Source organism: Onychomys torridus, chromosome 10 (genome assembly GCF_903995425.1).
Source record: "Onychomys torridus chromosome 10, mOncTor1.1, whole genome shotgun sequence".
In the NCBI taxonomy this organism is placed as follows: Eukaryota; Metazoa; Chordata; class Mammalia; order Rodentia; family Cricetidae; genus Onychomys; species Onychomys torridus.
In genome coordinates this window covers 8,530,250-8,556,661 of record NC_050452.1, presented here as the reverse complement: position 1 = coordinate 8,556,661, position 26,412 = coordinate 8,530,250, and the positions used below count along the sequence as shown (strand labels likewise).

Here is a 26,412-nt window from a genome sequence, read left to right as displayed (position 1 = left end):
ATTTAAAACATCATGCTGGGGGCTGGATCTGGGAGGAGTTGGGGGAGGTGAATGTGATCAAAACACATTGTATGAAATTCTCAAAAAAACTAATTAAAAAATGAGAAAAATAAAATAAAATATCATGCTCTAGTTAAATATTTCACAAACAACACTGTATACAAATAAAATATTACACAAAATATTTTTTAAGAAAATGTTTTGGTCTTTGATCTGAACAATAAATAAAAACACAGGCACTTCTACACTGAGACAGGGAAGCATCACTACCCGGAAGAGCTTCATCTAAGCAATGTGTGAGAATATGGCAAGAATAGAATCCTGGAGTTTTAAAGTGACAAACCACTTAAGCAAATGCCTTCAAATTCTATCTTTTCATTTCAAGTTCAAAAGTCACAAAGAGTTCCCTGACCCACAGTGAACATTCACAAACCCATATGGCTGTCGGGCTACTCAGTCTTCAGTTGGCCATTAGGGAATCACACCAGGATTTCCAAAATACTAAAACTGGGCTAGCTATCATGATGCCACCCAGCAACCAAACACAAGTAAAAGAAAATCCTCTGCCCTTCTCATGCTGTAAAGAAAGTGACGGATTCTAGTAACAAGGAGAATACTGTTGGGGTGACAGGAATTTTGACATCAGTCTACTTTCTAGACAATTTTAAAAATTCATCAAAATCTTATGAAAATAAACATAATTCCATTTCATAAAAACATCAGATCATGCCCTACAAAATCAAAATTAGCCAATCGGTTGTAATAGGAATAGGAGTATACCATTACAAAGACAAAAAAAGATCTTCATGGTCAAATTCTAAACTTGATTTTGGAGAAAGAAAAATTAGAAACTGAGAACCAGCAGCCAGCCAGAAGAAGGGTCAGAACTAATCATCCTGCCATGGTGAATTATCTTCAGCTTTTCTCTGGCCACAAAGGTATGGAACTGAAGGGCTTGAAGGCCCAGATGCTACTCATCAAGGCTGATGATTTCACACAGAAGTTGCCCTACTGTGAAAGCACAACGTGGGAACTAGACAGGATAGGCCTCTCTGTGAAATGTAGGTAGCACAGATATACATTAGCATTTTAAATTAGGACTTTGCAACTGAGACCAAATATCAATCATTTCTTGAGGTTTTCTGCTATGTACTAACATTAGATCTATATATGCACAAATATTTTTTTTATTTTTCTCTTCAATATCAAATGTCCTGAAGCCTTTGTGTTTCTCTGGAACAAGGCCCAGTTTCTGAAGGCACATTCCAGTATAAACATCATCTATGGGGTAGAGGTGGACCCGGTCAGTTATATTGTACAGTTTCAGGGCCAGGGGGCCAGAGTACAGGAATCCACCTCCCCCTGCATACGGTGGGTAGACCCCAGTGTAGAAGACTTCTGGGATGTAGTACTTCACTTTCTTATCCCGATGAGGCCCAGCATTGTGGATCACGTCACCTATAAACAAATCTTTGGCTTTGTTCTTAGATAAGCTATTCAAGTAATTCAGGATGTGATGAGTGTTCACAAACACATCATCATCACCTTTGAAAACAAACTCCGCATCTGGACAAGAAGTGCTCACCCACCTGAGAAACAGCACTTCCTTCAGGGACAGGTTGAAGAATGTGTCTCTGTAGTTCCACAGGAGAATGTCCTGGTGCTTCTCACTCTCAAACTTCAGCATGTCTGAAAGGTCAGGGTGGTTGTCCTCTGGGGGTGTCTTGCCCAACAAGAAGACTCTCACTACTGTCTGGTTCCCCACGTCAGTTTCTCTGCCCCAAGACTCCCGAATTGCTTGCCTTCTGGCGAAATGTGGAATGAGGGACTTAATCGCCAGCAGTAAGAAAGGTTTCTTTGCACATTTCTTCGGTTGATCTATAAGCAGTGAGTAATTTCGGCATCTCAAATACAAGAGGAAGTCTTTAAATCTGTCCGGCAGGTTACTGAAATCTGTCACAGCTGTCATGACCCTTGGGTCAGGTTCACAGTGGCCCAGATGACTTGTGTTAGGAGACATGGACAGGTCCCCTGTCTGGTTGGCCAGCCTGTTCAGAATGGGATTGTACCACTTGTTCAGTCTCTCTTGTTCTCGGTTCCAGTACGCCCGGGGAGGGCTGGATATCTTCCAGAACTTTTCTTTGGGTATTATTACTCCCCCCTTTCCATTTTTTTCTTGGCTACTGTTTTTGGAGACTTCCACAATCAAATAAATGAAGACATTTGCCATCATCAGGATACCCAACAACTTTATTCTTCGACGTCCAACACTCATTTCTCATATCTGGAATAAAAGTTAGGGAAGCATATTAGTTAACTCTGAATTTGAATTCCATGTACACTTTAGGTCTTCTTACTTAAAAGGAGCTTCATGAAAGCTCCTTAGCATGGTGACATATGCCTTTATTTATTTCAAGCAACTCAAGAGGGAAATGAATCACTGAGTTACAGGCCAGCCGGATCTACAGTGAGACCCATTCTTTTTTTTAAGTCTTCCCAAATAGAAATGTTTTAGAATAAGGACTCCAAATTCACTAGCTCTGTTTCAAATTAAATATCAACTTTTCTATCTATCAAGTGAGATGGTTGTAGAAAATATGTGACTTTTGTATACAAGGCTTTTGAAACCATGCCCGGCCCACTGCAATCACTATGTAAGTAACAGCTAATTACCAATGTTATTTTAGACACTCAGTGGGTAGAGGCAAGCATCACTAAATAAATAACTTCATGGTTGTTCAACTACATTGCTTTAAAAGGCACATACAAATCAGTGCTTTGCAAACTAACTTGCCAATAATTCATATTTTTTTATTGTGATCCAAAATGCACAGGTGCACACATCACTATACATTACATCACACTACATACAATGTCACATCACTTACTCTGAATTTGTCATTTCTTTAAAAATGCAGGCTCAACACTGAATTATTTCCTAACATATTTATGTAAATAAAATACAAATTAGTGGGTTGTTTTAGGTTCACTGGCTTCTAACCAAGAGTTCCAAGGTGAAAAGGATTTGTTCTTTGAGAGCACCGAAAGGAACTTCTATCATAGACAGCTCAGATCATAGGAACTCAAGGCTACTTTGTCTTTTGTAATGTGTCTAGTAGTTTGTACTGAGGATTCTCAGATGGCTCCACTACAGACAGCTCATAGTTAAGCCCTCTGTAACTGTAGTGCAAATGCACAAAAGGGGCTGGAGAGAGAGCTCTGCAGTTAAAAGCACGCACTGCCCTTGCAGAGGGCCCAAGTTTAGTTCCCAGCACCCATGTCAACTTACAATCATCTGTAATTCCAGTTCTGGCAGATCTAACACACTCTTCCTGTCTTCTCAGGCACTAGGCACATATATAATAGGAATACATGCAAACACACACACACACACACACACACACACACACACACACACACACACACACGTACAAAATAATGAAAAAAATTTAAAAAGGAAACCAAACTTGCCTGTGCCTAACAAACATTGCAGACTTCCTTTTGCTATTCTTTCTTAAACAATACAGTATAATAACTATTTACAGTATCTACACTTTAGTAAGTAAGCATTGTAAGTAAAGGAGAGATTATTAAAACACATAAAAGGGAGCCTGGAGTGGTGGTGTATAGCTCTATTCCCAGTACTTACTTGTGAGGGTAAGGCAGGAGACCAGGAGTTCAAAGCCAGCATGAGCTACACCAGACTCTCATACAACAACAACAAACTAAATGTACCCCAGGAGAGTGTGCCAGGTTATATACAAATTGCATTTCATAGCACTTAAGCACCCACGAATTCTCTTATCTGAGGGGATCCAGGAACCAAACCTCCACAAATACAAAGAGCAACTCAGTAAATTAAAGGGTTTGTCTTGGGTAGTGAGTAGTTTGCTATATTGTTTGGGCCCAAATTCCAAAGCTCCAGTGCATAGGGTCTCTCGAGTGTCTCACTGTTTTCATTTTGTTCTAAAACAGCTCCACAAACACACAAACCACTACTTCCCAGGCCACTGCACATGAGAAAGCGACACACTCAAACAGGCCCCTCCCCATCCCCAGCTCTCCAGGATCCCACCTCTCTGAGCAGCAGAAAGGAAAGCTGCCTATACTACCACAAGAAGAAAACCACAAAACATGCCTGCCTTTTTAATCATAGTTTAAAAGCGCCCCTGGCCACAGAGAGATGAACAATTGCTAACTGCCCACATCCTTCTCAGGCCGACTCTATAAGTACATCTTACAAAATCTTGTTAGTATCTGATGCTGATAAATAATTAATCATTTAATTTAGAAGAGTCACAGACACCTTTAAGCTTGACTGCTTTTGGAAAGAGGGTCACACGTAACTCAGGCTGACTTCAAACTTACTGTGTAACCACACCAACTTTTAATATATGATCTTCCTGCCTCCACTTCCCAAGGACTGAGATTAGAGAGATGTGCCACCACACCCAATATAGACTTTTCAAAAGACACAATTCAAAAATAAAAGGCTCACATTCTCTTTTTAAAAATTCCTTTATTTTATGTGTTTTGAGTGTTTACCTGCGTGCATTCATGTGCGCTACATGAATACCTGGTGCCCAGGGAGGCTGGGAAATAGCATTAGATTCCCCTGGAATTAGAGTTATAGATGGTTAGGAGCTGCCATGTAGGTGCTAGGGAACAAATCTGGTCCTCTGCAAGTGCTCTTAACCACTGAGTCATCTCTCCAAGCCCTGAAAATGGTTCTCTTTAAACTGGAAGTTCTACTGGTGAAATGAGCCCATTGTGGGGCTTAGGGTACAGCAATTTTGTAAGCAGAGGACCTGAGTTTGAACTCTAAAACCCACACGAAGCTGGGCACATGCAGCACACCTGTGATCCCTGGGTTCCTAGAGGAGGACAGGTACTGGCTATAGAATCTCTGGGTTCAGCAACACCACCACCAAAGAGAGCCCACATCACACAACGCGGAAGAAGAAGACAAACTCGAGCAGTTAGCCTCAGCCTCTACACTGCTGTGGCAGGAGAATGTTCGTATGTCCACAAGCACCTGTGCACACAAAGAGGGAGGGGCTTCACTCAGAACTCCTAGTCTCTTTCTTGTGGGCTCTTTCTCCTCTGAAAGAGGCAACAAGGAAACGTATGGGATTGAACAGAGAGAAATATAGTGAGGAAGACATTTGGAAAGGTTCTCAGGGGAAGAAAAACAAAACAAAACAAAACAGTACACACTAGCCAGGTAGTGGTTACACACGCCTTTAATCCCAGCACTCAGGAAGCAGAGGCAGGTGGATCTCTGTGAGTTCAAGGCCAGCCTGGTCTACAGAGTGAGTTCCAGGACAACCAGGGCTATACACAGAGAAACCCTGTCTCGATAAAAACAAAAACAAAAAACAAAACAAAAAACAGTACACACATTATAGGCAAAAGCTGAACACTTAGACATATTTTCAATTTAGTAAAAAAAAAAAAAAAGAAATATCAGTAGATAAAGGACAACAGCTTACAGAAGAAGACAGTAAAGTGCACATACTACTTTAACAGAGCAGGTTGTGAAATTCCAGAGTGAATTCTCTGAAGATGCAGTATAAATAAGAGGAAAATGACTGCAGGTAAACCAACAAGTCACATGTCTTGTGGGGCCAGGGATTGCTGGAATCCAGTCAGACATTTCTAAGTCCATCAATCCTTCTATTTAAAAATTATTGATACATATCTACATATACATACATGTATAAATGTGTTTTACCTGCATGTATATCTGTGCACACATTGCAGAAGCCAGAAGAGGCTGAGATCCTCTGGAACAGGAATTACAAACTATTGCTAGCCACCATGTGAGTGCTCAGAACAAACCTAGGTCCTCTGAAAGAACAGCCAGCGTACTTAACCACTGAGTCATCCGTCTCTCCAGTCCACTAATCCTTCTTGAGAACATGTAAATGCACTTGAAGGGACACCATCCTTTCAACTGTACTTGCTCAAGAGGTCATCTATGGAGCATCTTCCTATTACCCCATTGGCTGTTACCAACCCCACCCTACCCCTGCAAGTTCATAGGATGCCACTTTATGAGTAAAGAAAATAGGGATGGGGTTGACTATCATCTAAGATTCAAGGGTGAGCTGGATCCCGGCGTGGGCTCTTTGCACACATTCTTTTCTCAATTTGGTACAACCTCATTCTGTCTCAGGTAGCTGGTGAAGTCTGTGGGTTGGCTCAAGAATAAAAAGGCTGGAGACCTGGGGTCTAGTATTATACACATCTGTGGCCTAGAGCCTTCGAAGAAAGGAAAAGAGGAGAGCAGCAAAACTCCTGGGCCCTTCAGGAAATGCCAGCCTTTCTTAGAAGACTCGGAGTTCCCAAAGGCTTAAAGGAACTCTTTCCACCAATTTCAAACAGGTATTCTTCAAACTTACCTGAGGAGAGGGATGAAAAAAACCCAGATTCTCAACCGCACACCCCCAGCATTAGATGGTATCTTTTACTTGTGACCTAGACACTGACTCTTGTAAGAGAACTTTGCTTTTAGACTCTGACAAGTGAAGTTCATAGAAGAGAAGATAAGGCAAAGATCCCATTTAAAAGGGAAAAAAAAAAGTGGGAAAAGCTCTCTTAAGTAGTTAAGTAATTCCCACTGCAGACATAAAGCCCATTTTGTGGTTTTTGGTGTTTTTCCCCCAGGAAGTTACATTGCTTTAAAAGAATTTAAGAAATACTTACACCAAAGCTGGAGAAATGGCATAACTCCACCACCACCACCTATGAGACCCAGAATTCAAGGAAAAATTCTGTATGCAAACACCAAAATTTTAACTTTTTGCATTTTTTTCCAACAGAGATGGACACTTTTCAGAGACAACCCACCCCATCTCACCCCCACAGGTTTCTCTGTGTAACCCTGGCCATCCTGGAACTCAATCTGTAGACCAAATTGGCCTCAGACTCAGATCTGCCTGCCTCTGCTTTCAGAGTACTGGGATTAAAGGCATGCGCCACCACACCCAGCTAGGAGCAGACTTCTACAACACTATAACTGAAATTAACAAAAAAAAAAAAAAAAAAAAAAAAAAGGAACTTCCTTTCTTATTTTGCAACTAAAATATTTGGAAAGTCGATGCTGGTGCAAGAAAGTGATTACCAAACATAGAAGAAAGTGTTATCAAATGTAATTGCCATGCCTAAGCTACACGAATACCCAAAGAAAGTACAACACACTAATGGCTACTGGGGCAATAACACTAACTGTAACAGAGACTGTGGAAGGTTCCGTAGCTGCCCCCACTGCCATTCTTATCTGGAGACTGCAGGAAACCTTGGAGGGAGCCTCTGCACAAAGCCCCAATGCTTAGCTCCACCCTCCCATGGCTCTGTCAGAATCCCACCCAGGTTGCTTACAACTTGCTCAGAGTGCCATGCCACTTTTTAGAAAGGCTCTCAGACACAGAAGTAACCTATGAGATCCATCTGCTAGCACCTGGAGCCGGCAATACTCCAAGCAGCTATTCCAAAGGCTCTTCCCTCACTGGCCCATGGAGACACTGAGCACAAAGTGACTGGATCACACAGCTCTTAATGGCTGGGCTGGGATTCAATGCAAGTGAGTGTAGGACCATGATGAAAAGAACTAAGGAGCACTAGTCATATTTTCAGTGATTAGTCTTAGATAAGTTTAATTATTTTATTTGAAAGTTATTAAAATTCTGTATTTATACATTTCAACCCACAGAAGTACCATAAGTTAAAAATCAGATGCAAGAAGCAGGCAAGAATTATCCCACACTGGCCCTCTCATAAATGAGGGAAGTTTCCCCAGTTCCTGGCCAGTGTTGGGAGTCAAGATTTGAGCTAGGGCAGACTTGCCCTGGAACCCAGAAAGGTTTACCATACCATCAGGACAGAGCAGGAACCCTCCGCTTTCTCTGTGACCTTCAAAAAGCCAGACGCTGGGGACTCAGTTTCTTGACTTTGTGTCTTAGTTTCTTTTTGCCCACATAAAACACGGTTGTCAAATGGCACCAATTTTAAGATGTTCCTGTTGTACTAACCAGCAGCTGTGTCCTGGCCTATTACCTACACACTCGCAGGAGACCATCGTACTACCACACCCAGTGGTCTAACTAGCCAAGCGCAGGGAAGGCACTGCAGCTATGCAGGCCACAGACTCCTTCCTTCCTTCCTTCGTGGTTCTCAGAGGTTCCTTCCAGTTCTAAAAGCTATGTAAACACTTACACAGCTGCTGGTCAGCAAACACCTGACAACCTGTTCTCACTGAGCCATGACCCCCTTTCAAGGGACAACACCAGCAACCCATCCAAGCCAAACTTAAAGCCTGCATCAAGATGCCTTGCACTGCCCACAGTACCAACAAGCTATGGGGGGCTTGGACCCCAAATATCCTCCAAAGGCCTAGTCCCCTGCCTCACCACTACTCAATGCTGGTGGAACCTTTAGGAGGTATGCTCTAGTGGAAGGAAGTTGGGAAAGTGGGACCCAATCTATTCCTCTTTCTTCAACTCATTTCCGATTGTCATTAGGTGACTGGCTTCCTCAGCTACATGCTCCCACCATGATGTATGGGCTACCAAGGCCCAAATACAATGTGACAAAGTGAGCATGGACTAAATAAACTTCTTTTTTTTGGCGTAAGCCAAATAAACTTTTCTGCTTTGAAGTCTACTTAGCACAGAAATCTTGCCAACACACAATGTTAGGAGTGGAAAAAAAAAAAAAAAAAGGCAGGACCTTTCTAATAAAGTAGAAGTGATCAGTCACCCCAACCCAATCAGGATAAGACAAGGCTAGAAGTCCAACTTATGACTGTAACAGGAGAATGAGTCAGAGGCCTCTCAATGGAGCCTTGCTCTCTGCTGTTCAAATCCGACCAATCTCAGAACAAAGGAGAGAACCTAGCCCAAGCCTGCTGCCTCATCACTGGTCATTCCTGTGCACTGCTGCTGTGGGAACCTGGTGAGGACCATTTCTCTAACACTTTCTTCACCTCCCCTCTGTGGCTGCTCCTTGCCAGCCTTTTTCTGGGCCCTGTTCAAACAAACGGAGGCAGACACAGTTTGCAGCTAAGTGGTTCATGGGGAGAACAGCTTCCAGCAAAATGGCAGATGGAAGGTTACCAGAGACAGTGATCAGCAGGGCCAGAAGGTCTGGGCCTTTCCTAGAGTTCTGCCCTAATTGGTACTAGAGGCCTGGCCCAGGTTCTTGCCAGAGCTGGGCAGGGGAGCCTCAGGAGTCCCCCATGGCACCAGGTTAGGAAAGGCTGCCTGCCAGTGTTTTCTATATGCAGCCACAGAACAGGCAGAGTCTAAGAACTGGTTCCCAGTTACTAGTTTCCCTCTCTGTGTCCAAAATTAAAAGGGAAAAGTACTTCCAGTGAGTCTATTCAGCCACATGTCTCCACAGGTACAAGTGCAGACAGACCACAGTGTCTGGCAGGGCATGTCCTCACCTACTCCTCTACAACCCATTATGGCCAATTCGCTCAAATGGAATTTATCATTTAAAATTAATCTCAGGAGCCGGGCAGTGGTGGTGCACACCTGTTATCCCAGCACTCGGGAGGCAGAGACAGGCAGATCTTTGTGAGTTCGAGGCCAGCCTGGTCTACCGAGCAAGGTCCAGGAAAGGCGCAAAGCTACAGAGAAACCCTGTCTCGAAAAACTAATAATAATAATAATAATAATAATAATAATAATAATATAATAATAAAAATTAATCACAGGGCTAGAGTTTATCTCGTGGCAGAGCACCTGCCTAGCATACAAGAGACCCTAAATTCCATCTTCAGCACCACAAACAAAACAAAAAACTAAATCTACCTCTCTATTTATCCTTCAAATAAATACATTCAGAAAAGGAGGGGAAAATAGACAGGTCACCTTGCCCTGACTTTAACAGCTGAAAAGAATTGTACATTCCTCAGTGGAAAGATTATGTAATTTAAAAACAGGGGTAGCAGACGGAGATAACCTAGACCTGTGTCAGGCTGAATGCTGGTCTGACATCTTCCATTGGGCTAATCAGTGCTAGACTGTTTCCTTGACCTCTCCAAGCTGCTTCCTCCTGTGTAATGGGAGTGAGACACTACAGACCAACTTACTGTCTACATGCCACGTCATTCAACAGCTCTAGTCTGGGGCTCCTGCTTCTGGCACCAAATTCTAAATACAGCACATTTCTTCAGTTCTGTCCTTCACTGACTAAGACATTTTCATCCACCCACTGAACCTCCCAAAGGAGGGCACATGTTTAACACTTCTAACTCCTGAAACTAGCTTTGAACGGTTTCAGAATGTCTAATAGACACTGCTTCTCTGGATTTTACATTGCAGAAGGTCAGGTTCTCGGCATAGGGAAACCCCAGAATTTATTTCCCTGCTTCTTCCTGCTCCCTACATTTCCCCAGGAGTCACATCCATCTTGTCATTCACATCTCCTAGTCATTCACATCTCCTAGTCTCCTCTCTCCATTCATCAAGCCTTGAACCCACACCCACCCAAGAACCCAAAGCTCACTGCTCACTACAATGCCCTACTCCCAAGCTGACCAGTCTACACATGACCTCCCTGCTTGTGCACTCCCCAGTGAAGTCAAGGCATTACTAAACGCAGCCTCAATTCACGTCTTCCCGGCTCCTAGAGCTGGACCCCGCCCCCCAACACACACACACACACACACACACACACACACACACACACACACACACACCAGCTTACTTACCTCTCCTGGTCAGGGTGGCCCAAACATAGGCATCTGCTCCAGGCAAGGTCTCTGATGCACTATTACACACTAAGACACAGTGCCTCAAAGGCATTCATTCAGCATCTAGCAAGGTCACTGAAAACAGTGACTATAAAGTAGAAACTGGGCCAATTAAATACATTTAGCCTTTTCTCAAAGATATCAGCAAAGTCACTTACATGTGGGCTAGTGAATTACATGTAATATGTATATTACATAAATCTGCCTCATTCTCCTAAGTACTGAAAAGCAACAGGAAGCAGACTTTCTGGAGTAAGGGGACCTGAGCTTCAGAAATAGTGTCAGACTTGAAATCTCAGGAAACATCCCAGTGCTCCTGGAGCTGTAAGTCACTACAGGTGACCAGAGTGGCTCAGTGCAGCTCAGGACACAGCTTAGGTGGCTAGCTCACTACACAGCCAGCCCCAGGGGTCCACGTAGGTGCACATGAGGGCGAGGGCTGGGCACAGACCACTGTCTCAGCCTCACAACTTCACTATGCCGCCAGAGTGAGAACACAGCACTGCCAGGTACTGGGGAAAGCTGTGCCCTGGCACCAGGGAGGGTGAGAAAAGCAACCAGCATTCCAAACAGAACCCAGGAAAGGAAATCTCTTCATTCTACCAGCAGAGCAAGAGAATAACCACCAACTTACAAAGAGAGTAAAGGAAACAGCTAAAAGGCCAGATCTATTTTCAGAGGTCAAGCACCTGCAGCAGAAGTGGTAAATGACCAATGAACCAGTGCAAGCCGAAAGTCTCTACACCATCAACCCAAAGTCATCTCTACATAATGCTGTTGTTCCTTGAACTCTGGAGTTAAGGAAGAGGCCACCAAACAGAGTCCTGCTCAGTGGATTAGCAGAGGCAATAAATGGCACAGCTTTAACTGACAGCAAGGGATAAGACAGGCCTTGAAGGCTGCAGAGCAGGGCTGATTTCAGAAGCACAGGAGCAGCAGGTGCACAGGAGTGGGTGGAGCACAACACAACTACAGGCAAATGGGCTCTGGAGCCTCTAAGGCAGAGTGGGCAGGAGCCGGTGGACCCAGGGTTCTCCTAGTCAGAGAAACCTGCCGCTAACGGCTAACCTGACAGATGCTGCATTGGGCTGCCAGACAGATTACAGCACTGAGCTTTCTTTCACACCTCTGCTTAAAAGTGAAAACTGATCAGCTGTATCATACACAGACATGAAATAAAAGGAAAACGAAGGTCTCAAAATTGGCTGTCCATGGTGAATACAAATGCAGCTGGCTTTTAGGTTCACTGAGGCAAGTCTTCTATAAAGCAGTCTGTCTCCTCAGCTCTGCACACACCTTACCGCAGAGGACCGCTCCTGCCAACTAACAGCATGGACCCTCCTTGTGACCCCCAACTATGATAAAAAGTGATAAGCATGCCACCTATCTTTTCCCACTTCTGAGCATTTCAGGAAAATGGCAAAGAGAACACACAATTCTGAAGTCATTTAGCAGCTAGTAGAGGTACTGTGGCCACACCCAGAAGAGGGAGAAACCAGACTGTCTTTAGTCACAGTACACACAGGAACACAAGGTCACCCTAGGACATTGCCCTTAACTTCGCCAGAAAAGAACATGTCCTGGTTTTCATTTATCATCTCCTCATGAATTTCCTTCCTAAGTTTCCTACTCTGTCCTTTGCCCATTATTCTGTCTGGATGTTCTCATGTCATTTAGTTTTCACAAAAGCTCCCAAAAGTGAAGCAATTAGGTTGAGAACAGAGAGCTAATCGCTGTGGAGGTGAGCTTCGACCTTTGAACTCACCCCAGAGGCTGTGCTCCTGTACAGTCTACTCCCATTAACAGCATCAAAGAGGACAGGGTTCTCTAATGAAGAGCAGTTCTTAAGTAATGGAGAAACTGAAATCACAGCATTTGTTGATACTTGAAGGGGCATAAACAATTCTAAGAAAAACCAAGGACTGAGACTTTTGTTTAAAAAAATAAATAACATATAGCAAATGGCCAACTAGGTACCAATCTCTGGACTGAGGCACGCTGGTCTGCTAACAGGCATCAATCATGCCACGGGTTTTATGACTCATGAGTTCTCTTGATTAGTTATTCATTCACACTAAAGAATGAAAGATTGGCAAAGGCTTAAACTAGCCCAGCCACAAACATGTCCATGCAAACCTTCTGTTAGAATTTTTAGCTTTCAGCTGCCCGCCAGCAGCACAGCCTGACTGTATGGCCACAACCTAGTCTCGCCTGCCTGAAAATAACCAGCCTGTGACAGAAAGGGTAACTAGAATCAGTCCTGGTTGCAACTGCACTCCCATGTTTTCCCAACAACACACATGCATTTCCCAAAGCCCAGACCAAGTGCAGAGAAAACGAATTCCTAGACCGGGGTTACAGATCCTTCACCTCATTTACAGAAGAGGACCAAAGCCCCCAGAGACAAGAGCTTTGCTGTGTTGACATCACCCACAAGGAAAAGTGACATGTCACATTATTATTGGTGACCAAGTCCTTCTGCACAGTAAACAAACACAACAACAACAACAAGTCTTAGCTCCCCCACCCCACGGCTTCTATTGCTTCTCCCTCAGACATCCCCGCCACATTATCTGACTTGACACAAGTCGGATAGGACACCAGGACTCTTATCTCCAGTCAGTCTGCCACTCCACAGACAAGGGTGGGGACACACCAGGCTCCAGGGGCAGGGGAGGAAACAGGAGGGCCTAAAAGGAAAACTGTTCTGTTGTTTCCAGACTGGGTCTCTAACCAGGCTGGCCTTGAATTCCCAAACAAGGAATGGTCTGAGTTCCTGGTCCTCAAGACTTCATCTCCCAGGTTTGCAGACTTAACAAGTATTTGTAGCCACTCATGGCTTAAAAGGAAGCTTACTCTTTCCAACCAAGTATCTAGCACTGCCTGACATGATCATTCTTGGTTAATTTCATACAAATGCTGTAAGTTTCCCTCTCTAGTCCTTGGCTGGCTACTTGTCAATCCTTGCCATTCTTCTCCAGTAAGGTCAAAAGACTCCCTTTAATACTTCCTTACTGATATTACTAGGACATTACCCAGTGCCATCCTCAAGACAGAAGAGATACCTGGAAATACCTCTCAGGAAACAGTCACAATTAAGTAGGTCTATAAACACACACAGGCCCAAGGGATAGGGAAAAGGAGGAAGAAGGCAATTAAAAATTAATAAAAATGAACAAGCATAGATTATAGCACTTGACTAGAAACAGAATCCCATTATATAAACTGTGTAATTGCTTCTGGAAATAAGCAGGCCACTGGTCTTGACTTGGTTATCTTGGTGTAGAGATGGGCTGGGAGTTGGCTACCCATTTCTATAGACTCATACACTCAAAAGCCAGTAAAAGCAATTAGGAAACAAAACTTAACTATTAGAATGGTCACAATCATCTTGCACCCCAAGGGCTCTGCCCTCTTCCAGTACCAGGGGCCCCAGGGACAAATGTATATTCCTCCCTCTCTCTTTCTCCCCCTTTCTCCTTCTTTCCCTCTCACATGCACATACCAAAAATAAAAACAAAGCAAAACACACACACACTTTAAAATAAAAGTAAATCTTCTAAAAAAAAAATTTTTTTTTTTTTTTTGGTGTTTTGAGACAGGGTTTCTCTGTGTAGTTTTGGTACCTGTCTGGAACTCACTCTGCAGACCAGGCTGGCCTCGAACTCATAGAGATCTACCTGCCTCTGCCTCCCGAGTGCTGGGATTAAAGGACTGTGCCACCACCAGCCAAAAAATTTCAATTAAGGGATAGTGAGATGGCTCAGTCGTTAAGAACACTGACTCTTCTTCCAAAGAACCCAGGCTCAGTTCCCAGCATCCACATGGGGTGGTTCATAACCACCTCTCCAGGGTATCCAAAGCCTTCTGGGCCTCCTTAGGCATCCACATATGTGGCATGCTTACATACACATATTAAGTAAAAACTTTAAAAATAAAAATTTTCAATTACCTACATAAGGCTAGACATGGTGTCACACACTTGTAATTCCAACACTTGGGGAGTCAGGAGGATCACAAGTGTGTGCAAAGACTGCCTGGGTCACTCGATGAGACTCTCTACCTTAAAACAAACAACACAGACCTGTTATTCCCAACAGGTATTCTATGGGCAAACTCTGTCTTTCTCAAGTCTAACAAATTATATTTGGTAATTCCTATGCCCTGTGAAATAGTTTGAAGGCATCTCTGTTCCAAAATAAAAGATATAACCTCTAAAACTCAGGAAAGCATTGTGTAAACAAGCTGCCAGTAGGGACTGCACTGAGCACATTATTAATTATCTTCTTTTGTAACTTCAATAAATACTTAAACTTATACCAATGACATTCGTTGTGTTTATTTTAAGTAACTTAATAAATTGCTGTGCGAAGTCTCAACTTCTCGTTCTGGTGATACATTTCCCCTAAAAGAGACCATGTACTTGGTTACTGTGAAGACAAAAAGAGATTGCAGTCTGAGACTCCAGGGCTCCTTGATTTACAGCTTTAGAGTCTCTTAGAGGGCAGCGGCAATCTGACTCTTCTGAAAACAGGCCTGAGAACTGTCTGGATGAGCACTTGCCTAGATGCAAGCAGCCCTGGATTTGATCCTCAGCACCACACAAACTAGCAGTAGTGGTGCATGCCTGTAATCTCAGTAGGAATGGAAACTGGAAGATCAGAAGTTCTCCACTACACAGCAAACTCAAGGTCAGTCTGGAATACATAGGTCTTGGCTCAAACAAAATCCTGAGCATGAAAACCATAATGGAGCCTGGTAATACAGGACAGTAGCAGAGCACTTGTCCAGCACGCCCCAGACCTTGGGTTCCATTCTTAGCAAGGCAAAATAAAATAGAATAATGACGCTCATTACTTTGTATATAACTTTGGTCCAGGTTTACTTTAAATCGAAAATTTAAATAACAAACTGCATGCTTAAGTCCTCATGTACTGACTGAGTGTTCCTCCTAGCCATAAGAATACCAAAGGCCCACAGAATGCTTAAGCCTGGAAAGCAGTCACTAACTCTCTTCACTTTAGGGCGAAGCTGGCCCCTAGGATCAGAAACCTGCCTGAGATTCCCCGAGAGGAGGAGGAGGCAGCAGGAACTAGAAACCCAAATGCTCTCCACCCTTTGTCCCTAGGACAGCATGGATTAGCGGGGTGAAGAGGAGATGGCCATCCCCCATCCTTGTTAAGCATTCTCACAAGGGTCTGGCCCTTGTCCATGCAGGAGTGCTACTCTCAAAGCCCCTGAGTGACCTCTTGCTTCTCAGCTCTACCCTATCCCTGAAGGGTCAGGTTCAATCCTCACCTTCCTCTGTGGGCCCTGTCCAATCACAAGGAGCCCATCCCACTAAGGAAGAGATGATCTAGTCCCTGGATGTACCTTCCCTGCCAGGCCTGCTTCCCAAACAGAATGGCTCCAGGAAAGCTGAGAGAGAGGCTGTACTGTACAGTCCCCCCCAAGAGCCCTACAAGATGGATGCTCCCCCAGCACCCTGCTAATAACAGCCAGGTGTCACTCATCACCCTATGCGTGCAGCAGCCTCTGCAATGCCACCTCTTCTCTAGGCTATGGGGCCATCCTCCTCCCAGAAGACCTATGTTCCTAGTGACATGTGACCCAGCGGTGACACAAACAAGCCATCCTTCCTATCAACCCCCATCTGATTCCTCCAGCCTCTTAGACATTGCTTGGACTTCAACTACATACTGAGAGATATCTGCAGACTGTTTCAGCTAAGTTTTTTAAACATAAAAACAAAGCATATAGATTTAAAATACACATCCTCAAAATAGTGACATTTTGGCCTTTCATCTAAAAGTCCTGTTAAAGGTAGATGGAGAAATCATTCAGTAATTCAACCAAGACTAATGGCTACATATTTCAAGAGGTAAGATAGTAATGTATCTTTCTCTGGCCACTTGCCAAGATAAATTAGTGTTCATTCAGTATGCAGGCACAAGGCAGAACAGCCTGGAAACCCAGCCCCAGGCTCTTTACAAGTGATTCCAGTCACCTCAGTGTTACACCCCAGCACGTGCTGTAGGGAACACAGAGTTGCAGCAGTCTCCAGGGCTGGCTGGCTGGCTGGCTGACTGGCTTGCCCGCTGGGTTGCCCTACCCTACCTAGCGGCCCTTCCCTCTCCCTCCTGCTCAGTGCCCCAAGGCAGACAGGATATGGGCAGGGTGGGGCAAGAACAGCAGGATTGCCCCAGAGGCTTCACCACACTATCCATTTGAAAATTTCCATTATAAAAAGGGTTTTGGTTTTTTGTTTTGTTTTGTTTTTAAAGACGACCCACCAGAACCTTGAGAACAAAAACTCAAAAGAAAACATTCAGTTAAAAATAGTAGTATTCATGGGAGATATTTTAAGTTCTGTTGAAGGGAATAATTCCTTATGTGGCAAGGAAAAGTAAAGTGGTTGTCTCCCATTTCAACAATCAAAGCAACCAGGGTACATATGGTGCCCACCAGGGAGTAGCCCCAGGACCTCAAGACTCTCAAAGCCACCACCCCCCCATGAACCTTCAGATAATATGGCTCAGCACCCAGCATGCCCTGCAGAGGCTGGTAGACTAATATAAATATAATTCAGGAGCGACAGGAGTAGCTGATGTGCCTTTAACTTGTGTTACTTTTACTGCTGTACATTACTTTCTATTGTATCATTTTCTATTGGGTCCCCTCCCTAAATATTTTCCATCTTTGGTTGAACTCTCTACTGCCAAGCTCAAAGATCAGAGGTGTCATCTGTTAATAAACCCACCTGGATACTTTCTAGTATTAGACAAATAACTCAAATAATTTGATTTTTAATATCACTGAGCTTCCCCTTGACAATCTAAGGCCAGACCTAAAGGATCCATCACACACACACACACACACACACACACACACACACACCCCTACCTCACAGTGCATTTCTAAAAACGTAAACAATTTCTTAAAAACCTGAACATGAATTTTAAGTGTGGGGTTCAAGGATCATAGAATCTGGCTAGAATGTTAATGCCTTCGCAGTCAAGACTTAGAGCATTCATTCTACCCATCTGTGTGTGAATGTGGCCCCCGAGGAGTCTAAAGTCGGGGTTTCACTATGTAGCCTTGGGCTGGCCTGGAACTCCCTCTGTAGACCAGGCTGGATTTAAACTTCAAGAGATTAGCCTGCTTCTGTCTCCCAGTGCTGGGATTAAAGCTGTGTTCACCAGCCAACCCTAAAGTTTCATCCTGTCTTTGTAGAGGGGTAGGAAACAGCCCCTTAACCTTTCCCATGGTTGCCAGAATTCTGGTGTCAGCCACAAAGTCAAAAAAACAACTTCAGCAAACTCTCCAGTGGGCTGTCATGCTGCCTGCCCCAAGGCCACTGTCCTAGACTCCCACACTGCTAACATCCAGACACTGCTCCCTTTAGAGCCAGGGTAAAACAGCAAGTTCCAAATGTCTGCACTCTCTGGTGGTCACAGGCACACTGTCCTTGTTATGCTCCTAGCCCTGCTTGGACCTTCCCAATCTCCCTCCCTCTAGACTGTCAAATTCTGGAGTTCTGTTGACTTCCAGGCCCAACACTGCTGGTCATGACCTCAGCCCTCCCCACCCCCCAACACCTCTTTCTCCTGACTTTTGGCAGTTTTGGATCCTGGCCAGAGTCTTCAAAATGCACCCCACCTCAGTAGAGCTGGGCCAAGTCTGTTGCTGGGCTGGGACCCTCTTAGACATTACCCCAGACTCCACACAATCAGACCTGCCTGAGGGGTCACACCCTCCTCCACACCTTCCTTAATGTTTCCAAATGCCACCCCATCCCCTATGGGTTGGTTTTTTCACCTCTCACCTCGGTCAAATGCAACACACACTTTAACCCTGGACCAAGTCTGAGACCCTCCGACTTTCCCTCCCAAGAGTAATGAGAAAAATGAACCAATACCAACATGCAGTGCCTGAAATAGACAATAAAAATAAAGCTGCAGGCTCCCTGAAGAGGCTAGTAAGCATGCTGAATAAAGAGGAATGGCGGCCAGAGAAGGGGAACAGTGGGCACAGGAGCCAAAGGCCAGGGTGGGGATGGGGGAGAGGAACAAAGGTGGAACATTCCAGCAGGAGACACCAGAGCTTTCGATATTCCAACAGAGACAGCAGGAGTCACACAGAGTGACCTCCAGACATTTCGATTTTTAGAGGATCCTCAGCTTGTGAGAACATATCAGGCAGTGTAACAGGAAGCAAACAGTCCTACAGGTTCACAAACTCTAACAGGCCTCTGAGCCACCTCTCTGGCGCAAGCTCATCTTCATCAACAACTGCAAGAACATTCAATGGCCCTCCCAACACTCACTAACTCCTGTCTTTGCATGGCCTTTCCCACCTTCCCTGCTCTCCGAAGCTGAGGGAAGAGGGTACTGAGCCTGTTCCTGTGTCCTCTCTCTCAGCCTGCTCCCATCAGATCTTGTAACCCTCTATGGAAGCACTCCTGACCGAGCACTCTCCAGACCCAACAGCACAGACAGGACCCAGAACCAGCAACTACCTGCAAACACAGCTGCCACGAGCAGCCATCCCTCCCAAACACTGCCAGCAACAACGTGCCAGCTTTTGTGGCAAAGGAGTCAATCCCAAGGAGAGGCCAGGGAGCGCAGGGTTTTCAAAGGCCTGCTATGTCTGCCAGGCACCCGCTAAGGCAGACCCACAGGGGCAGCATCATCTAATCCAGCAATATGCTTTTCCTGGTCATTCCTGAAATGCTGAGGTGTAGAGATGAGCTCCTAGAAGGGTATGGATGAAGTTGGTGACAGGATGTTATTCTTAACTTGCAGGGCAACCAAAGGCAATTTCCTTTAAGATATCTTGACTATCGCTTCTAAATAAATGTAAGTAAAAAGATCCTTTTAGAAAAAAAAAAAAAAAAAAAACAGCAAAGTATCATTGATGTTGCAATTAAAGAATGAGAAGTACCCATTAACACGCACAGGACAGGAGTGCACTGATACACCGAGAGTGATTTAAATGGCCAGAATGAAGCATGCAATTAAAACAACTGGCAAAGTGCTCTCACTTCTGAAATAATTCACTCACAAAACATGAAGTGGTAATGCTGTCTGAGCACTCAGGAGCTTAGTCAGGGCACTTCAGGAGCACTCGTCACCTCACGTTTTACGAGCTCACTCATACCTCGCAGGTGCCCAGACAGCTCTGGGTGGGACATCTCAATGTGGATTATCAGAGATAATCTATGAAAAACAGGAGGTCATCAACTTTAAGAACACTTCTTATTTAAACTAAATGCCACAGCAAGGTATTCATCAACAGATTTTATTTCTAACTTCCAATAAAGCCCTGTTAGCCAGGCGTGGGGCTGCACCCTTTAAAACCAGCACTGGGGTGGCAGAGTCAGGTAGATCAGAGTTTAAAGATCTGCCTGATCTACATATTGAGTTCCAAGTCTCAAAACAAGACTTAATTAGCTTTTATAATGTAGCTTATTTAAACAGAGAATATGTAATTCCTTTAGCTATCACCATCTCAGATGTAGTGCTAGTTTTATTAAATTTGCATATATGAGTACATGCACATGAGCATCAGCCATGGCACACAAGTAGAGGTCAGAGGACAACCTGGGGGAGTTGCTTCTCTCCTTCCACCATGCTCATGAGGTCCAGGGATTGAACTCCCACGGTTTGATGGCAAGGACCGCACACTCACCAAGGTATCTCACCCACCCAGGTATCTTAACTGCATCATTTGCTTTAATTTTCCTAGCATCTCATGGTTCAGGGAGGCCAAGCAACTCACCATAATCACAAAGCTAGTGGTAAAACCAGATTCAAAACCCACTGTTTATAAAACACTACCTATGCTATGACTGATTCTGATTAACTAGGGGACAGGTAAAACCAACAACCTACAGTGCTGTGAGTGACATCTGCAATGACGTCACCCTGTAGGGGTGAGCACAGGAGCCTCATGGAGCAGCTGAAATTCCCATTTCTTCATAAACAGGAGCTCACACTCACCACTGCGTTATTAACAAAAAGAAAAACCTCAGGCAATTGACTCCAAGTTCCTGTTCCTAACTAACCAAACCACCTTTTCACAGCTCAGAGAGCCTACATTCTTAGGTTAGTAAGGATTTTTTTTTTTTTTTTTTTGGTTAAAAAAAAAAAAAAAGTGAAGAACCTAAATAAACCTAGTTTAAAATGTCACAGAATGAAAAGTGGAAAGTATCGATTTCCTGGCTACTGGGAATTTCCCCTCAGAATACAAAAAAAAAAAAACTGCTGAAGGGAATGTCTACAGAGAAACAGAAAACACTTTGTAATAATTTATTACATTTACATAAAATGTAGTAGTACATAAATGTTAAAATATGCATTATATTTAACCAGATACAATACTGGCTCTCAGAAACATTGGGTCTTGTTACAATATGAAGCCAGGCCAAGCAAACAAAGCTGGCAGCAAAAGTAAAAAACTCAAAACAGGGGCAAGAAACGAACACGAGACTCAGGAGGAGTAACTTTTCCCAGCAGTCACCAGGATGCCCAGGGACAAGTCCTCCATCAAACCGTAAATGGTTCTCAGGCTTTGTTCAGACTGGCAAAGCCTCTCTACCCGTGGATGATGATGAAATCATTACATCAATTCTCAAAAAGCCTCACCCCACACATGCACACGCCTCTTATCCAAACAGTAATTGCCTCTCCAGAGAGGCATATATTCATCCTACCATTTTAATATAGCCATCAGATGCCCACTCCAGAAGGGGAGAAGGCAGCTGGAACTACATCTGGGGCAGGGCAGGGTGAGCTGGGCTGGGGTTATCTCCTTCACTGGGTGATTTCTGTTAAGCAATTAGGAAATACCGCTTTGGATAGAGTTCAGCCTCACTCAATTCATGCTTTCACCTCACACACCAAAAAAATGCCAGACAACTCATCACAATGTTTTTTGATCCCAGAGCAATTACCGAAGACAAAAGACTGCTATGATAATTTCTGAGTTTCGGTAATTTATACACCACTATTTGGGTGTTATAATAGGTTGTATTACCAACTACTAGCCTGGCTGCAAAATCTCATATTTATGAACTATATTTATTAAGTTTTGAAGTATTATTAACTGATTGTCCAATAAAGATGTTTTAAAATGACCAAAGAATCAAATATTACACTCATTAAACCAGTTAGGATGAATTAATAGCACCCACCTAACGTGAAGACAGGTCAGATAGAGACCTGAAATTATGGGTTATTGATTGATTGTTGTTGAGATAGAGTCCTCTATGTAGCCCTGGCTCTCCTAGAACTTAAAAATCTGCTTGCCAGCTGCCTCCCAAGTGCTGGGATTAAAGATACAGGCCCCACACCTGACCCTAAATTGTGGTTTAAAAACATAACAGTAACCGTTTCAAAGTTTGAGAAACAAAAAATCATCCTTTCTCTCCATCATTTGAAAAAAGCCCCACAAATTTCTAATATAGAGTATCCCAACTTTTAAACCAACCAGCATCATTTTAAGATGAGCAGTATTTGGATCTTGTCTCCTAATATAACCCTTAAGCATATACACACACTTGAACAAACAGTATAGTAGAAACAACAATGAATTACCCATTTCCCCATTTTTAGCATAACTGTTAGTATATTAGAATTAGGAAAATCTAAAAAAAAATTTTTTGTTTTTGTTTTTCGAGACAAGGTTTCTCTGTATATAGCCCAGGCTGGCCTGGACTGCGGGGACTCTGGGATCAAAGGCACGTACCATGTTTCCGAATATCTTCAAAACCATAAGCCATCTCTATGCCCAGGCCTTCAAAAGCACGTGGGCTGGGTGAAAGCAATTCATAAGCAAATTATGTTTGTTTTTCTCAAAGACTGCCTCATTCCTTAGGTCTTAAAAACCGGCTATCTCCATCTGTCAAGCTTGGGTGATTTCAGGCTAGACGTATCTGAACCGTTCCAACAACTGATCACTGTTTTTGGCAAGCGGAAGCTGAAGCAGCGGGAACTTCGTTGTGATCTCTTTAAGCACTTAAAGCATCCTATTTGTGCTCAAAAACAATCTTACAAAGCAAGTGCCCGTTCCGAAACTAAGTGGGGGAACCAAGGCTCATACAGAAAAACTAACTAGTCTTTCAACAGCACGTGGCAGAGAGACGAGACTGGTTCTGAAGGGGCTCAGACAAGTTTATCGGGGTTTCGGCAGTTTATTGTATTTGCCATCTGCACAAAACACTAATGAAGAGCGGCAGGCAGAGTCCCGAGGGGGGAAGCAGTATTCCACGCTCGGAAAGAAGTTCCGAGCAGATAAAAAAAAGACCACCGCGCCGGAAAGGGCGGAAATTACTCCGGCAGGTCTACAGGGCTCCAGCAATCAAATATGAAGAGCTCTTGGACTGTGTGTAAAAAATTCCACCAGTTTCATGATCTTTAATAGAAAAGAAACAGAAGTCGGACTAGGTCAGGTGGGAAGTGACCTAGGGCCTCGGGCGGGTCCCTCTCGAGCGCGCTCTGGGCTGGGTCCTGGTCCCAATCGCCTAGTTCCACTCAAGGTCCAGTGGCCTCCTCATGAACACACACACACACACACACACACACACACACACACACACCACTCCCCCCAAACACACACACACACACACACACACACACACACACACACACACACACACACACACACCACTCCCCCCAATACACGCAAAACCCCTGGAAGAATCTAAAACAGGAAGCCCACTTTCACCCACTGGCTTCGAAACCTGAAAAGCAGGGCTTGCGGGGGGGGGGGGGGGGGGTGCGTGGCAGAAGAACGGGTTTAATCGTTCCTGTCAGTCTACCAAGTTGGGACCGTCGAGGCGACCACCTCAGAGAGGGGAGCAAAGACCAGCCAGCCCCCCTGCAGCCAGCCCCCCTGCAGCCAGCCCCGGCTACAAAATGTGCAATACTTTCCAAGATGACCTCGCACACCCTGACACTAAAGAGTCCTCTCCTCCCAAGACCCCGGAGCTCAGAGGACCCCAGGCGAGCGCAATTAACCAGGTGCTGGGTGTCACGTCCCCCGAGGGGTCCCCGCCCCGCAGGCGCGCCCACCTGCCAGTCGCTGGGCCAGCTCCTGAGTCTGGTTAATCATTCAACGCCGGCCGCGTGGAATATTTTTTTTAGAGGTCAAAGCCAAAGGTTCTCCCGAAGTTTCACAGAAACCGGTCTTTGGGGACCGGGAGGTAGCAGTGCCAGCGGCTGGGGGGGCGGGGGGGGCAGCGGCTCACAAACACCTGATCTGCCCCTGCGGCACCCGAGACCGGCGCAGTGCGCGCGCGGGCGGGCGGGCGGGGCGGCACCCGGCACGCGACGCTCCCCTCCAGGCCCGCAGCCCCCGCGAGGGCTGCAGCGCGGCCCAGGGGGTCGCCGCCTCTCCCTGCGGGTGCGGGGGGCCGAGCAGGTGAGCAGGCCGGCAAGGAGGTGGAGAGTCGGAGAGTGGGGAGCAGGCGAGGAGGCCGGTGAGGAGACCCGGGAGAGGTGAGGAGGACCCGAAGGAGCGGAGGCGCCGCCACCGCAGAAGCCAGAGAGGAGCGGCGGGAGCGCAGGGTGCCCGCACCGGCCGGAGCTGGCGCGGGGGCGGCGGCGGGGCGGGGACGCGGGGCCCGTGCCCACCCTGCCGGCCCTACCTTGTCCAGGCGCAGCTCCAGCTCGGCGGGGCGGGGCGGGAGACCGCGGCCGCATCCACGTCCCAGCCGCGCCTGCGGCTCAGCCCCGCGACCGCCGCCGCTCCTGCTCCATGCGCGAGGCGGGCCCGGCGGGGTCGGGGCGGCTCCGGGCGCCTCAGCTCCAGCACTTGTTGCCGCCGCTGCCGCTGCCGCTGCCGCTGCGCCTCACTCCCGGCCGCCGCTCCCCGCACGGCCGCCGCCTACAGCGTCCCTTCGGCCCCGCCCCCGCCCAGCGCACCAATCAGACGCCGCGCCACCCGCGCGCGTCACCGCCCGGACGGCCGCGTTCCCGCCCCTTGGCCCAAGTTTGGGAAAGGCCCGACTCCTACCCTCCCGCCAGTCGGCGCCCCGGCCCCGCGGGGCTCTCCGCCCGTCAGTGCGCCTAGAAAAGTCTAGGCGCCACTGGGGAGCCGCATCTCCAAAGACGCGCTCCCCCGCCCAAGAAGTAGCCTGCCCCAGAAAAAGAGCAGCGACAGTCTCAAACTCAGGGTCTAGTCCAAACTCCTCCGCTCCCGGGGCCTCCCTGTGCTGTCGGGGCGAGGCTCGGTGAGAGTTTTGATGGCCTTTTCCGGCCAGGGCCGGCTTGTGGCTAGGCCTAGAGGGCTCCGTGTGGTTGGGGAGAGGGTTCCACCTTGGGAAGTGAGGAGGAAACCCGGACCTCAGTGGACCTGAGGTCCCAGCGCACCCAGTACCTGCAGTCACCTAGCTGCCCAAAGCCTAAGGATGGTGCCTGTTGGGCGTCTTCGGATCGAAAACATGGGTTTTCCACGTGGTTCCACTCGAGCGTCCGAAAGCCAGGAATGTAAAATGCGGGGGGGGGGGGGGCGGCCGCACCGTGACGCCAAGAGCTGGGTGCAGCCTGCCATCTCAACGCTGCCACCCCGCCCCCCGGGACGCTCCTGGGGTGGGCACTAGCCACACCCGCGCAGAGCGCACTGCGCCCGCCCTGCTCGCCCCTGACCCAGCGCCTCCGCAGGCTCCCCAAAGCGCTGCATGCCTAGGTGAGGCCCGGGGAAGCCGGCGAGACCGGATGGTGAAGTTACTCTAGTTTACAAGGCTTGGGTGGGCCTGCCTGGCCGGTACGCCCAGAGCACCGAGGCCCGCCCCGCTCCGCCCCGCTCCGGGCCCTCCTGGAAGCTCCCCTTCCGTCCTTATCGCCGAGGCCTTAGAACGACCCTCTGGAGTTAATCCCGCTGAGAAATTGACACTCCACACCTGTTTGATTTTCTGCAGAAGGCTGTCAGGCGGAGTTAGCCAAAGGGAAGCCATTGCATTTCGAGCGCCGGGTTAGATTTCAGCCCGCTGGACCACCGAGCGAGCACTCTGAGCGGAAACTCAGCAGCCTAAAGAAGTGCGAGTTGTTTGGGATGCGTCGAACCACATGAATGGAGTCATCGAGAAGAAGGAATTCTGAGTCGGTGGCTCTGGAAATGTTAAGATTGGCAGTCTCCAGACCAAACTGTTTTATGTTGCTCACGATTCTCTGAAGAGCGACGTGAAGTCCAGGCAACAAGCTGGATTTTTGTCTCTTCACACAAACTGTTAACCTCTGTCACCCGGGGCAAGAAAGGAAGGGAAATTGTATACCTTCCCAGGGTTTGAGCGGTTTTCCCCCCACGATTTTATTCATAATTCGGAAAGCTAATAAAACATTTTAAAAGAAGTAAATTCGAAGTTAGGTCTGTGTATTTGATTAGCTGAAGGCCGCTGTTTCGATATGTAAATACTGTGAGGAGACAAGGCTGGATTATTTCCCACCATCAGATGTTACTGTTTTCCCTTAAATGTGCTTTCAGTAGCCACAGACATGCTTTCAAGGATTGCTAGCCAAAGAGTTTTGAGTAAAGTCAGCTGGCAGGCAGCAAGGAAATAAAGCTTGCGCTTTCCACAGCTGCCAAAAGCTGCCGGGCCCTGAAGTTTAAAAAGAAATGGAAAGCATTCTCTCCGCGGTGCCATTGAGTAC

The 26,412-nt window shown here is 46.2% G+C and overlaps 1 protein-coding gene across 3 annotated transcripts; it reads right to left on the bottom strand.

The window, feature by feature from the left end:
• Positions 1-188: 188 nt before the first annotated feature.
• On the bottom strand, positions 189-25,207 carry B3gnt2 (UDP-GlcNAc:betaGal beta-1,3-N-acetylglucosaminyltransferase 2). Of its 3 annotated transcripts, none has more exons than XM_036201713.1 (2): positions 25,142-25,207; positions 189-2,284 (listed from the first exon to the last, which is right to left on the bottom strand). In XM_036201713.1, exon 2 carries the CDS (start codon positions 2,273-2,275, stop codon positions 1,082-1,084), a length of 1,194 nt encoding a protein of 397 aa, XP_036057606.1. In that variant the 5' UTR covers positions 2,276-2,284; positions 25,142-25,207; the 3' UTR covers positions 189-1,081. The 3 variants fall into 3 exon arrangements, with proteins under 3 accessions (XP_036057606.1, XP_036057604.1, XP_036057605.1); XM_036201711.1 differs by lacking the exon at positions 25,142-25,207 and adding an exon at positions 24,411-24,632; XM_036201712.1 differs by lacking the exon at positions 25,142-25,207 and adding an exon at positions 23,836-23,902.
• Between the last annotated feature and the right edge of the window lie 1,205 nt (positions 25,208-26,412).